This window comes from Pithys albifrons, chromosome 5 (genome assembly GCF_047495875.1).
Source record: "Pithys albifrons albifrons isolate INPA30051 chromosome 5, PitAlb_v1, whole genome shotgun sequence".
NCBI classification, from domain to species: domain Eukaryota; kingdom Metazoa; phylum Chordata; class Aves; order Passeriformes; family Thamnophilidae; genus Pithys; species Pithys albifrons.
This window is the reverse complement of record NC_092462.1, coordinates 51,304,503-51,317,423: the sequence shown is the minus strand read 5'-3', so window position 1 is coordinate 51,317,423 and position 12,921 is coordinate 51,304,503. Positions and strand designations below refer to the sequence as shown.

The window sequence follows — 12,921 nt, the reverse complement described above, 5'->3', positions numbered from 1 at the left end:
AGAAGTCATCTGATGCCTTCACAGTACCTTAACATGTTTAGGGTTGCGCAAAACAACACTTTGCAAAGGTCTTCCGTGCGCTTGTTCAAAATTTCTGATGAGCAGTGAAATCACCGGTACCTCAGAGCCTGAGCTATTGTTCATGCTTTTTCTACTTCTTGAATTTCAGCAATGTTGCTGGAATTCTGCCTGCTTTCAGTACATTAGGAATTTGTCCTTCAGCTTGCTGGCCTTACTGATCTTCAAAAAAACCTTTTTTCAAACCTAACAGATTTACTTTCTTTGGGAAGAGTGTGTATTGCTGTTCTGTGTTTCTGGCATTTATCTGGAGAAGAATTACAGCTCTGGATCATTAACACATTAACAGATCTTATATTTCTTAGGCTTTAATTATTTCGTCTATGGCTGTAGCAATAATTTTTAATGAATGCTTTTAGCAAGCTATTCATTCGGTTAATTTTGTGTGTTTATTAAAATATTTGCAAGCTGAGTTGGGGGACTCCTCTTCTTACCTTTCATTTGACCTGAGAGTATTTTTTCTGTTCTCATCTCTTTCATTCTGTTGACTAGTGAGGTAGTCAAGTCAGGTACAGATGACTCTTGCAGGAGAATTCCATTACCTGACATCATCTCTGAGAAACACACCCCATGCAGTTTGAGCAAACAGCAAGAAAGCACCGAGGAAGAATGCAGCAGGCATTTACCAGATATTGAGAGAGATGATATGTTGGTTAGAAGGATGGGAACTTTTCAGAGGCGTACCACTACCTCCATTCCCACATGTTGTCATCCCCTGTCAGTGGCTCCTCATCTGCTGCAGCAGCAGCAAGAGGAGGCAGTAGCTCATGAGAAGGATTTGAAGACTCCACAGGAAGGAGAAAGGTCAGAGAACAGAACCAGATCCCTCTGAGCTTCATGCCTGGTTTGTGTGTGGTGTTAGCCTGGATCAGTCAGCAATGTTGTTCCCTTCTTCACATGGCCTTTAAAGATGTGTCGTGCTCCTTCATCATGGCATGTGTTCTGTTTCATGCAGAACTACTTACAGGCATGTATCCTATGAACAGAAAACAATCTGTTTTCTTTCATAATATTTAAGTACTTCAGTTGTTAATTGCTGTTCAGCATGAAAACAGTCTTTCATCTTTTGGGGGGATTTCTTTTGTGATCTGTGGTACTTTGTCTAGATTTTTCTGCCAGCTTCCAAGTGACTAATTTGTCTCATAGATTTTTGTGCAATTCCGAACTTCTAACAGATTACCTACATAAGTGTGGGGTTCACCATAGTTTCTCCTTGTTCTCACTCCCTGTGCTGTAGCAAGAGATGCTTAGTTTGCCTAGTTGTTTATCACTCTCAACTTTGAGTAACAGCACCCCACATTGCCTGAGCAGCCACTTGCTGTACAAGTGAGCATGATCAGGAACAGTGTCACTTGTCTCTCTGAGCAGTACTGTCACACGAGAAGAGAGCCAAGAACAGCTTGAAATCCCACAGCTTCAGAGCAATGGAACAGAAAACAATATGAAATTTCCAGACCCACAAAGAGATGACATGTTGGCCAGAAGAACTGGAGCTTTTCTACAACAGCCTGGGCCCAATATTAAGCAGTTCCTTCCCATGCCGTTTTCAAAGCATCAGAATAAGCAGGGTACAACTACAGAACTTGAGAAGAAAACCACAAGGTAAGAAAGTTGTTCTTTTCTCTGTCCCGTGCAGCTGGCCCTATGGGTCTGTTTTTTTGATCTCTCGATCTGGAAGATTTGCTGGTGGCCCAGCAGCAGTTTCTTCCATGCTTGTCCTCAGTTCTGTGCCAATTCTTTCTGCTCAGAAGAAGGCAGTACATAGTTTCTGGCCCTTTTAGTATACCCCTATAGGAACACAGAGCAGAGCTCTACCAGATGCAAAATTCTAGCAGCATGTGGAAGCAGATATATATAGAAATTACTTTTGTGCTATTTTTGCAGAAGTTTCTGCTTAAATATGAGGTAATCATTGCAAATATTTCTAACTAGAAATAGAGATGCTAGATGTAGTAGGTTAGATACTTGTCTATGGCTTAACTGGTGCCAGTGATTTCCAAACAGGAAATCTAGAGATCTCAAGATCCCTTCTGGTAATGCTCAGTGTTTTTCTAAGCACATTTGTCCAGATGTGTGAGGCTGTTTGGGGAAGCTGGCAGTTGAAGCCTTTGAACCACGTTATCATTGGATGTTTGAGCCGTATGCAAGAAAGAGCAGAAAGATCCTTACTCATCAGCCTCTTCAAAGTACATGAGGAGAAGGATATGCATCTGCCTCTACGTATGTGGATGGAAAACTAGCATATGGCTCAGCCAGGAGAAAAAAAACCCTCTCATCTACCATAGAATTCAAAAGTGGTTTGGTGTTGAAAAGACATTAAATCCAATAGCTTATTTAAAATTTGGACTTAATACTTTAATCTTCTGTGGTGTCCCAGACAATTTATTTTCTGACTTAGAGGAAAGGTATAAGTATTTGACTCTGTTAAAATTACGTTTTCTGCACCTGCCTCACTTTGCTTGTCACCTGTCAGCTCTTTGGGTTTGTAGGGGTGGTTTTTTTTGTTCACTTACAGTTATACTTTTCATTAGTATGTGATTTTTCAAATGTTGCTTAATACATCCCTTTGCACTGCTGCCTTTGGCTCATTCAGGCCTGAAAAATGTACAAAAGTCTACATTAATAGCTCTGGAAAACCTGCAATACAACCGCCGCAAGAACAGCAACAAGGGCATGAAAAAGGCAGTCTCCCTCCTACAGGACAAGATGAGATTATTTGTACAGCCCAAGTGGGTGAAGATGGCCATAATGAAGTCCACCTTGGTCAAATGTCTAAGGTTCAGGAGGTTCCTGAGGAAAACAAAATGGAAACACTGTCATCCAAGGATGAGCATCTGCAAACGTGAGCTTTCTCGTGTGAATCACACAGCTTGTATGCCCCTGTGTGCACACTTCAGAATTCAGATTGTGCATTGGCTGGTGTGTTTGCAGTCCAAACTAAAACACTGTATGACAGTAGTACCTGCTTTAGAAACAAATAGATTAGTTGTGTAATGCATTTTCTTCTGAATTTTTTTCAAATGTTTAATTGAAAGATAAGTGAAAGGAATATTTGATTACAGTATATATGTTGCATTGCAAGAAATGTTTATGAACAGGAGAGGCTAAAATGGTCTCTGCTCATTGAGAGATGTTTCTCCATTATTAGAAATGTTGTAGTGTTGACTTTTGCACTTGATACTCTTTTATGATAAATCCCAGATACAAATATGTGGTTTGCATAGCTCTAAGCAAGACCCTCACTTTAGTGAATGACACTGGCTTCTGTATTACCAGTAACATTTTTCAGCTCCACCTGCCTTCTCTGAGGGGAAAAAAATCCCAATTAACCAACCAACCAACCAAAAAAAAAAAACAAACCCCAAACAACAAACCCCAAAAAACCTAAAACCAAACGAAAAAAATCAAAGTCACAAAAAGAAAAAAGAAATCCTGTGACTCACTTTCTGACAGTAATATCTGTATCTTTCATGGTTCAGTAATGGTGAATCTGAACACTGCTCTGGAATGTGACTGTTATGTTTGGTCTCCATTTATCACATGTGTGACACTTAGACAATGTATTAACATTTACCTTATTTTCAATAACTATTTTTTACACACATTTTAGGTATACTTCAGCAGATTTTTGTAATGGAGGGCATTACTATGGGTTATGGGAGGGGTGGGTGCTGTTCTTAAGTATTTTGTATTCCAGATGATCAGGTAAGTCCTGGTTGCTGAATACATAATCCCTGAACGGTATGGTTCTATTTTGCTCAGATTTACTAGTACATGTGACAGTTGCACAAATTGTGTAGGTCCAGTTGCAATTACTACTTAATGTATTTATCCAAAGTCTAATTTTATATTTGATCTTGTAGATTCGGCCCCAGGACTGCTGTGTCTGATGACGCAGAGTAAGTTGTCCTGTGTTCACAAGATTCTGTTTTAAACAACTTACACTGCATGCTTTCCCATCTTTCTACTAATTTAAAATGCAGTTGATGCCTCATTATTATTTTGCAGTGTTTCAGCAAATAAATTTTTCAGAAAGCACTGAAAAATGGAATGCAATATGGCTTACATTGCAGTTAAAAATAATTTTCATATAAAAGCCCATAAAAACTAAGCATACTACTAATGTCCAGCTGTTGCTTAAAGTATTGTTTCCTCTTTTTTAATTTTATTTTTTCTTGGGTTTTTTTTCTGAATTTCCATTGCTTCTAATCAGCTACAGGTGAAGAGAGTTGAGTTGAATCTGGGTGTTGAAAAAAAATTAAGTATAACCAGGCGGGGGAAGAAAAAGAGAAATCCCAAAGCAAAATAAAATCCATTGTGATCTTCAGAATAATTTCCAGAAAAATACTTAATTAGCTGGTCCTTTATTCTCTTTTAAAAACTTTGTATTGAATACCTCAGAGGTTAGGTTTAATATAGTAATATACTAAACTTCATTTTTTAGGTGCTTCACCTTGATGCTTTACTTTTGACAGAAGGAGTAAAACTGACATTTATTATACTCAAAAATTTTAATAGTGTATGTATGCATGCAAACTCTAGTACAGAATAGTATACAATGTAATTTAGAAAGCTCTGTGAAAGTATTAGTATTTTTTAGAAAGTGCTGGCATTTAGAACACAGAAATGGCTGAGAACTACCCAAGTAATAGTAATAAACAAATAAACCAGCACCATAATGTCTTTAATATCCTTCTTCTGTTCACAGAAATGCACATGATCTTTGTCTCCCAGATTAAATCCCAAAATAGAAACAGCATGAAGAGTTGTAGGGATTTTATCATTATTATATACAGAGACTCCTATGTAATTTTCCTCCCTTTTCTCTAATGATAAAGCTTAGAATCATGACCTGACTATTTTTTACAAGTTTTGTAATACCTTTATGCTGAGCAAAGCCTGTGGTCTCTGACCACAGAGTAAATACGATCATTTTCAAGCAGCGGAAATCTGTCCAATCAAATGAAGGGATGAGATAAAAAGAGCAGAGTAACACAGAAATGCTAAACTTAACAATGGGGACTTTCCTGCCATTTCAGAAAGCCTCCTTGTATGATTGACTTTTTTAATTTTGCATGTCTGTATTAAATGCAAACATGAGAGAAGGTACGTGGAGATGCCTTCCAAGAGGTATTGCAGTGGGATTGGTGGTATAATATGTGAGTAGCAGAAATTAATAAAACATATTGCTTATTTCAAATTGATTCTGATTTTGTTTTAAAAGGCCAAACAATAAATGTTCAAACCTCATTGTCATCCTTTCCAGATGTGTCACAGTTTACAGAGCAACTATTTTCCTAAGCTGTCTTTTAAGTTCTTATAAATGTAAGATTGTGTTTTTCCCTCTGAAGATGAAGTACTTGGGAAGAATCTAATAAAACTCGGCTCTGAAGTAGAAAAAAGACATGAACTGACATTTAAAACAGTTCCAAAATGTTTGTCAAGTCTCTGTTGAAAACTGCAACTTGAATTCAGTCTTAAACTAGATGCTCTGTATTCCAGCAGCAAAACTGGGAACTCCTTGATTACACTGACAAAGTTCCCTTTGCTAGTTAGGAGGACACGAGCTATTGTCATCAGCCCTCATCTGTCTCAGAGTCCAGAAGAGGCAATACTTAATGTGTTGCTTCTGATCAGGCCTGTTGCCATCTCCTGAAGAGAGAGAATTCTGGTGGTACCATGAAAGTTCAGTGTGAATTTAGGCTTATAGTGAGCTGAGATTTTTGAGTATTTGTTTATTAGAGTCTGATTCTTTAGCCAGTCTGTCCCTTTTTATGTTTTGTTGGAGTTTCTTAAGTCTTAGTATGACTCTAAAATGGTAATGCAACTCCATAATAAATGCCTTACCTAAGAATTTTCAAATTTTCGCATAGGAAGGTTTTTATTTCTCACTTTTAAGTTAAGTAGTCTAAATACTGAAGTCCTTGAGAATTTTTTTTATCCAAGACTTGTTCAGACCTGTTAAAAAAAAAAAAGCAATTGCTGCATGATATCACTGACAAGAAGAGCAGTAATTTGTGAGAGTAAAGCCCAAACTTCCCAACACACCAGAGATCTAGCTCTCCCAAGTATACTGTTGGTCTGCACAGTGTTTTTTTGCAGATCCTTGTTCGAATGGCAAGTCTGGTACACTGGTCAGCAGAACGGCCTCTTGCTTCCAGACAGAGCTGTGCTAATGGCAAAAAACATTAATTCGGTGCAGTTTTATCTTCCCTGTCTACTTGTATGCTGTGTGCCTGCTGCTCCAGCACATGGTTGAAGGAAGGAGTAAATCTCACTCTGTTCATGCAGGTGTTGGTGATGGTCTGGAGCTATTTGTAGTTTATATTAGAAAGAAATAGGATGAAATTATGTGGGACTCATAGTGAAAGTGTCTTTTGGCAGAAGCTCAGAGTTTTGGCCTCCTTGATTCTTTTCTAAGGATGAACTTGTCAGGCAGAGAAGTTGATGTGACATTTCAGTTGGCCTTGTCCATGTACTCAGGAAAGTAGGTTGTTCTCCTTAATGGTTACTACATGTTGGTCAGAGCACAGCACAGTGCTTTGAGACATGACTTCTTCAGATTGCTCTCTTGGAAAGATGTTGTTGCGGAATAACATGTTGCTGCAGAGTTGATACTGGAACCAACCTGATTGCTTATCCATGGCAATGAAGACCCAGCAACAGGAGGTGACAGCTGTAGTAGGAAGTGCATCTGGGCCTGTAGTGTATATTTTGACTCCTGACCAAGGCCAAAGTCTTTTCCAGAGTGCCTTTTTTATTGCATTGTTAATAGCCATAAATCCTTTTACTGTCTCTGTCCACCCTGTGAGACCTGAATTAATTCATGGAATATATACTAACCTTTCATTAGGGCATCCAGGGACTCGTGCTAGAAAATACTATTATTTGTCCATCCCAAACGGCAGAGGGTGAGTTCTCATGCACACTACTAGCACCAGTTGCCGCTGTTTAAGGTCTTATGTTTTCTTCTACTGCATGTAAATGAAAAATTCTCTGACATGAGGAAAAGGTACAAGAGAGGATCTGCACAACCAGTTTGACCCAGTGGGCAAAAGGTGGCAAACACTGAACACTAAAGTCTTTTCTTAGCATGAGTTTCAAACCCTCTTAAACTGGAAAAAACCCAATATATATGTGTGACTTTATTGTAAATATGCATCTCCCAACCTACTTCATCAAATACAACCACCTCCAAAATATGACTGATATTTAAATATTTTTACTTTATAATATGCTTTAAAAACAACAAAGCTAGTCATCTCTTTAGACTCTTATTTAGGAGTGCTCCAGTCGAATCCTGAACAATGCAATCCTTAAACTACCCACAGGAAAACACAAATTAGTGTACACCTCAGCACTCTGTTTAAAGGGTGAAGCACAGTAATACATTAACTTCACTGTTCATGCTTAAAGGCAATAGGATGGTTCTTCTGTGCTTTTCTTAGTAAATACCTCCTAAACAGGATGGGATCTGTGCATGGCCTTTTCATCCACTGTCTAGACCTTTCAAGTTTTCCCTTGATAGTGACATTCTCATCTTTGCTTTCCTGAAGACAAGTGTAGGCTCAGTAAATATATGCACGACTTTCCATGTCTATTCTCTTTGATAAGTGCGAACACAGTTGCCTACAATTTTATCTTCATTGCGTGCTTCTCCTGCTAGTTGGCTCATTGGCTCACCTAAAGCTACAGATGATCATTTGAGAATTGCTGTGAAATCACTTGATGTGGAACTGCATGGCTTTTTTTTAATTTTTTTTGCTTTGAATGGCACAACTGAGGTAATGTTTTACTAATAGTAAGTAGTAGAGGGGGAGTAGTAAGCACGTTGTTTTTGTGTAAAGATCTTTATATAACGTGAAAGGATGTATAATATCAAACCATGACTGTTTTTTTCCCTTTAATTCTCCAAAGGTCAGGGACAGAAATAGAAAGCAACTGTTTTGTGCTGGATGTCAGCTTTGCTTTGTTAGCTTAGCTGTACTAATGAGTTGGTGCTGATAGCACTGGATTTCTTTGAGGCAGGGAGAGGAGGAAGTACCATGCACTTTGACCTGCATGTACTTTGCTGAGCAGGTTCTCTCTGATTTTGTAGCAATAGCATGTAGCCAGCCATGCTCCCCCTGATACACTTCTGAAGCCTCTCTTGTTTTATATAGAAATGGAAACTTCTGTCTGTGGTATTAATTGGAGGGGTATTGAAAATTGACTGTGCACACATCTTCAAGTAAAATGTTCTTAATGATAGAATGATTTTAATAAAAGCTAATGATGGAAGTGGAAGGTTACTAACGCTTCTTAGTGACAGACAAAGATGCAGTCAACTAACAAAATCAAGAGAAAGATGAGGAGCATACTGCCTGAAGTACTGTGTGGGAGCCACAGGCATGCTAACAGGTCCTTCTAGGGGACTGCTGCTTTTGGGAGCTTTGTAACAGTGCAGGTGTCTGATTCTGCTGTAGCACCCTCATGTGGCTTGAGCTCTTAAAATCTGAAGGAATATAAGCATTTAACACTACACTTTTTGTTATTTTCCTCTTGTTTTAGGAGTATGAGCATGTTTGACATGAGATGTGAAGAAGAAGCTGTGACTCAGCCTCACAGCAAAGCTCGACATGAGAAACTGCAGAACATTCACAACCAGCTGAAAGAGGATGAGACCAGGTGGCAAGATGTGAGTATACAACATTGCAATGCTGGCGAGTGTTGAGGCCACCTAGCTGGGCAAAACCAGGACAACCTGCTAAATCTACAGTTGCTGTCTAGTGCTTAAAATAACCAGCAATGCTTTTTTGCTAAAAACATGGAAGTTCATAATTTGATGTAAATTACAGAATACAATGTCTTCTGGTGCCTCTGCCTGTGCACCAGGTACTTTGCTTTTTTATAAAACCCATAATTAAACTTTGATTAGGTAAAAATGAAAGCAGAGCAACTTCTAACTGCTGCCTTCTCTAAATTTTCAAATTAGTAAATATCTAAAGTGACAAAATACAAGACTAGGTAGGACAGTGAATAAATAGATTGGACTTGTCTTGAATAAATTTGCATAGATACAGAAAATGCTAATGTTTTCCATCTTGTCCAAGCAAACAAATTACTCTTCAAGTTAGCTACACCCTGCTTGGCGCATTTTCAAACCCTATTTCCTTGATGCATTTATTTAAGCTGTTCAGCATTTGGCGTTGTCTGCAGCAAATTAGCAAGGACAGATAAGCATGATATGCAGGTAAATTAGTATCAGGAGTTTTAATTTCAATTCTGTTCACTCCTGAAGACTAATTTTACATGAGGAATTTCAGACCTTTTTTAATTTAAAAAACCCACAACAAAACACATCGCTTCAAGTACAGTATTTTCCTGTTATAAGGCAGCTACTGTGAAACATATCAGAGAGTTTTTGGGAAGAAAATTCAAGGAAAATTAACAAAAAAAGTATGTACAGCTAAGATGTAACTTTTTGTAGTAGAACAATGAAAGATGTCAGCTGAAAGGTGTCTGTGTGTGGGAAGCCATAATTTCCCAGCAGACATAAGAATGGATCCAAAGGCATTCAAGAAGTTTGAGAACGCTTTGCTGTTGAATTGAAAATCCTCTGAGGTAAAGGGCCTAAGTATTCCAGGCCCTCAGCACCTTCTACACTGAACTAAAAGTTCTGAAGAGGTACTGAAAATGCCTTTATTAGAATGTCCTTGGCACATTGAGGGCTTTATGGAGACAACAGCTCTTTCATGGTCTGATATTTTTATGTGCCTGTGCTGTAAATTTGCCAGCAATTAACAGTTTCATGGCTTTTTTTAATACTGTTATTCTAAAGCATCAGAAGTGGAAAAGATAAACATATCTGTTCTTTAATTACAAAAAGAAGAGGAGGACTTATGTTATGAAATTTCCTGATGAAAAACTAATTTCCAAACAATAGGCAGTAGTGGGAGTAGCTGAATAAAGAAATGTTTTGGTACTTCAATGACAATAATTAGTAACTGAGGAAAATGAAAGGCCTATGTTACATGAAGGGAATTATACACTGATATATGTAGGTCATGTGAAGAAATACTTTAATGAGCATTCCCCTAAGTGTAACTTCAATAATTTGCAGTTTTAAGCTAAATTAAAAGTGACAAGGTTTGTTCCTGGTTTAAATAAAATGAGTTATGCTTGCAGTACCTTCTGCTGTTTACCAATCAAAATGCAATTAAAATATTAGAAAAACCATGTAATTAATGAAATAGCATGTGAATTGTTTATGTGTACTGAATATCTGGTTTTATTAAAACCAGAATTTATTAAAGTGTATGAAATATAATCTGTATACTAATCTCCTGATGTTGTAAAGTTAATGACAATGTGCCCTTACAGTTTCCTACGAAGTTATTTTTCTTTGCAGAAGTTCTGAGGCAGTTATTTTTTACATGTAAAACTTTGCTCTTTTAGTTGTTGGCTTCAAAGAAATTCTGTGGCTTAGGAGACTTTTTTACTGTAATACTTGTAATGTGAATAAGGTCTTGCTCCTACACCCTCTAGGATCTGTGTATTCGTAGCTGAAGCAGGATGCAAGACATAGGGGGGCATAACAGATATTTGCTGCGACTCTCTAGTGTAGTGTCAGGCTAGTTTTTCAGGAAAGACAACTGAAATCAGTCGATCTGCACAGTTTCAGGCAGGCAGATTCCAAAAAGCATAAGATTGGTACTTCAACAAGGACATCTCTGTATAGCTGAATACAAACCAGGGACCTTTTGCTCTGTCATCTCTTCAGTCTCTAACCTGTCTTGCTTACATCTGGGTCCAAAGTACTGCAGAGTGCCCATGAGGAAGAATTTAAGTTTGGATGCTGCACTGGATTTTTCTATCAAAAAATCCCAACATCGTGAGTCAACCATGCTTGCATGTAATTGATTGATAGCAAGGGCAACATATGGAACTATCAACTCTCCAAGGCAGACTATCAGTGCAGTTGGAGCTTATGGTGAAACAACATACATTCTTCAATGAAACTCTGCCTCCCGTGTATCTGATTATTAAAATTCTTCAGCAAACATAATTTTTTTATTAAATGTTCCTGGCGAATTGGCTTTTGTCCCTAATGTTGCACAAGTGAAAATGAGTGTCCTGACTTGTCCTTTTAGGCCAAATTTTCTGCCATGAAGAAAGTAAACTAGTGAAGCTATGAAATCCTTACTGTATCCTGCTGTTAGGAGAAAAATCAATCAGGCAACATCTTCATTTTATGGTATAGTCTCCTTTTCTCATTAAATTAAGCATCACTGCCACAGGTGGTGGGAGGCTAGCCCACAGCGAGGAAAAGCATTGCAAAATGGCTAATTGGGTTCATTGTTGTCTGGGACTAGTTTTTAGCTATTTGTGGCTGTGCATTCAGGTGCCTTCCTTCTCTCGCAGGACCTGGCTCGGTGGAAGAGTCGTCGAAGGAGCGCTTCCCAGGATTTGATAAAAAAAGAAGCTGAGAGAAAAAAAATGGAAAGATTATTATCTGGAGAAGGAACGAATGAGCGCAGAAAAAGCATCAAAACCTACCGAGAAATTGTGGAAGAAAAGTACGTTGTTTTACTGAAGTTTAGTGGCATGTCTCAGAATACCATGTGCTACGGTGATGGGTAGCTTTGGGCAGCTAGGCCTGAGGGAGGGAGGGAAGGGTGTTGATGGAGCAGAGGAAATAGGTGTGCTATCCAGTGTTAATTGTGTTGTCTCCCTTGCAGAGAGAGAAGAGAGCGGGAGCTTCATGAGGCATACAAGAATGCAAAGACACAGGAGGAGGCTGAGAGCATCCTCCAGCAGTACATTGAGAGATTCACTATCAGTGAAGCTGTTCTTGAGCGTTTGCAGATGCCAAAAATTCTGGAAAGAAGCCATTCAGTGGAACCAAATTCCCCACTGAAAGACCCAAATCCTCTGAGATATTTAAGGCAACAGTCACTTCCTGCTCCAAAATTCACTGCCACCATTGAAGCAACCATTGTTCCAACCACTGAACTAGAGCCCAGTGGTTCAACAGGATGCACATCTCCCAGCAAAAGCATCTCCAAGGCTGTGCCTATGCTGACACCCAAGCCTTACTCACAACCCAAAAACACACAGGAAGTTTTAAAGAATTTTAAGGTAGGATACATCACCCTCCCCAGAGTCAATCAGGAGACAGAGATCCTGATTAAATCATCTGAACACATATATATTTAATGCAATGAAGTAGAAAATGGTTGCAGCATTCTGATGTTGTAAAACTCAGCTTTGTGCTCTGTGCTCCCCAGTTCAGCGGCCTTTTCTTGATTACCAGTCTTAGAAACTTGACATGTTCAGACTGAAATATTTTCACTGGTCATTGTCCCTCAGGCTTAATTTGGTTGGGGAAAGGGAGACTTTAATAAAAAAAATGAGGCATTTTCTCAGAGATTGTAAAAAAGTACATTGTCATGTTTTTTGATTTTTTAAAAAAAATTAAGGGACGGGGAGTATAGAGGCCCTGACTTCTGAAGCAAGACCTGAACTAACTTTTGTGTCAGGAGTCTGATTTTTGCCATACCCAAACAAGTCTGTCCCATTCAGCCAAATTATAAGCCTTGGGAACACTGAAGTGTGCATGTATTCAGTGCAAAATCTCCCTACTCCTTCAGAGTCAGGAACCAGTTTCCCAAAGATACTCTCTGTCTTAAATGTGCTTCTCACCAGATAAGAATGGGGAGAGCTGCTTCACTGGTGTAAGGAGAGGATTTAGATTGTCCATGCAGGTTTAGTGAAACAGATTGATCCTGGGGCAGCAGAGTAAGTGGAGATGGATGATGAGAGAAGGGGAGTGACTGCACTGGATTGCATGAACTGGGTCAA

The 12,921-nt window shown here is 38.7% G+C and overlaps 1 protein-coding gene across 1 annotated transcript in view; it reads left to right on the top strand.

The window, feature by feature from the left end:
- Positions 1-12,921, top strand: part of LIMCH1 (LIM and calponin homology domains 1) — a 178,925-nt gene that overhangs the window by 129,750 nt on the left and 36,254 nt on the right. Inside the window, exons 13-19 of the mRNA XM_071556571.1 lie at positions 571-882; positions 1,447-1,680; positions 2,672-2,920; positions 3,942-3,977; positions 8,629-8,755; positions 11,482-11,636; positions 11,799-12,198. Coding sequence (XP_071412672.1) covers positions 571-882; positions 1,447-1,680; positions 2,672-2,920; positions 3,942-3,977; positions 8,629-8,755; positions 11,482-11,636; positions 11,799-12,198 — 1,513 coding nt within the window. The remainder of the gene's footprint in view (positions 1-570; positions 883-1,446; positions 1,681-2,671; positions 2,921-3,941; positions 3,978-8,628; positions 8,756-11,481; positions 11,637-11,798; positions 12,199-12,921) is intronic.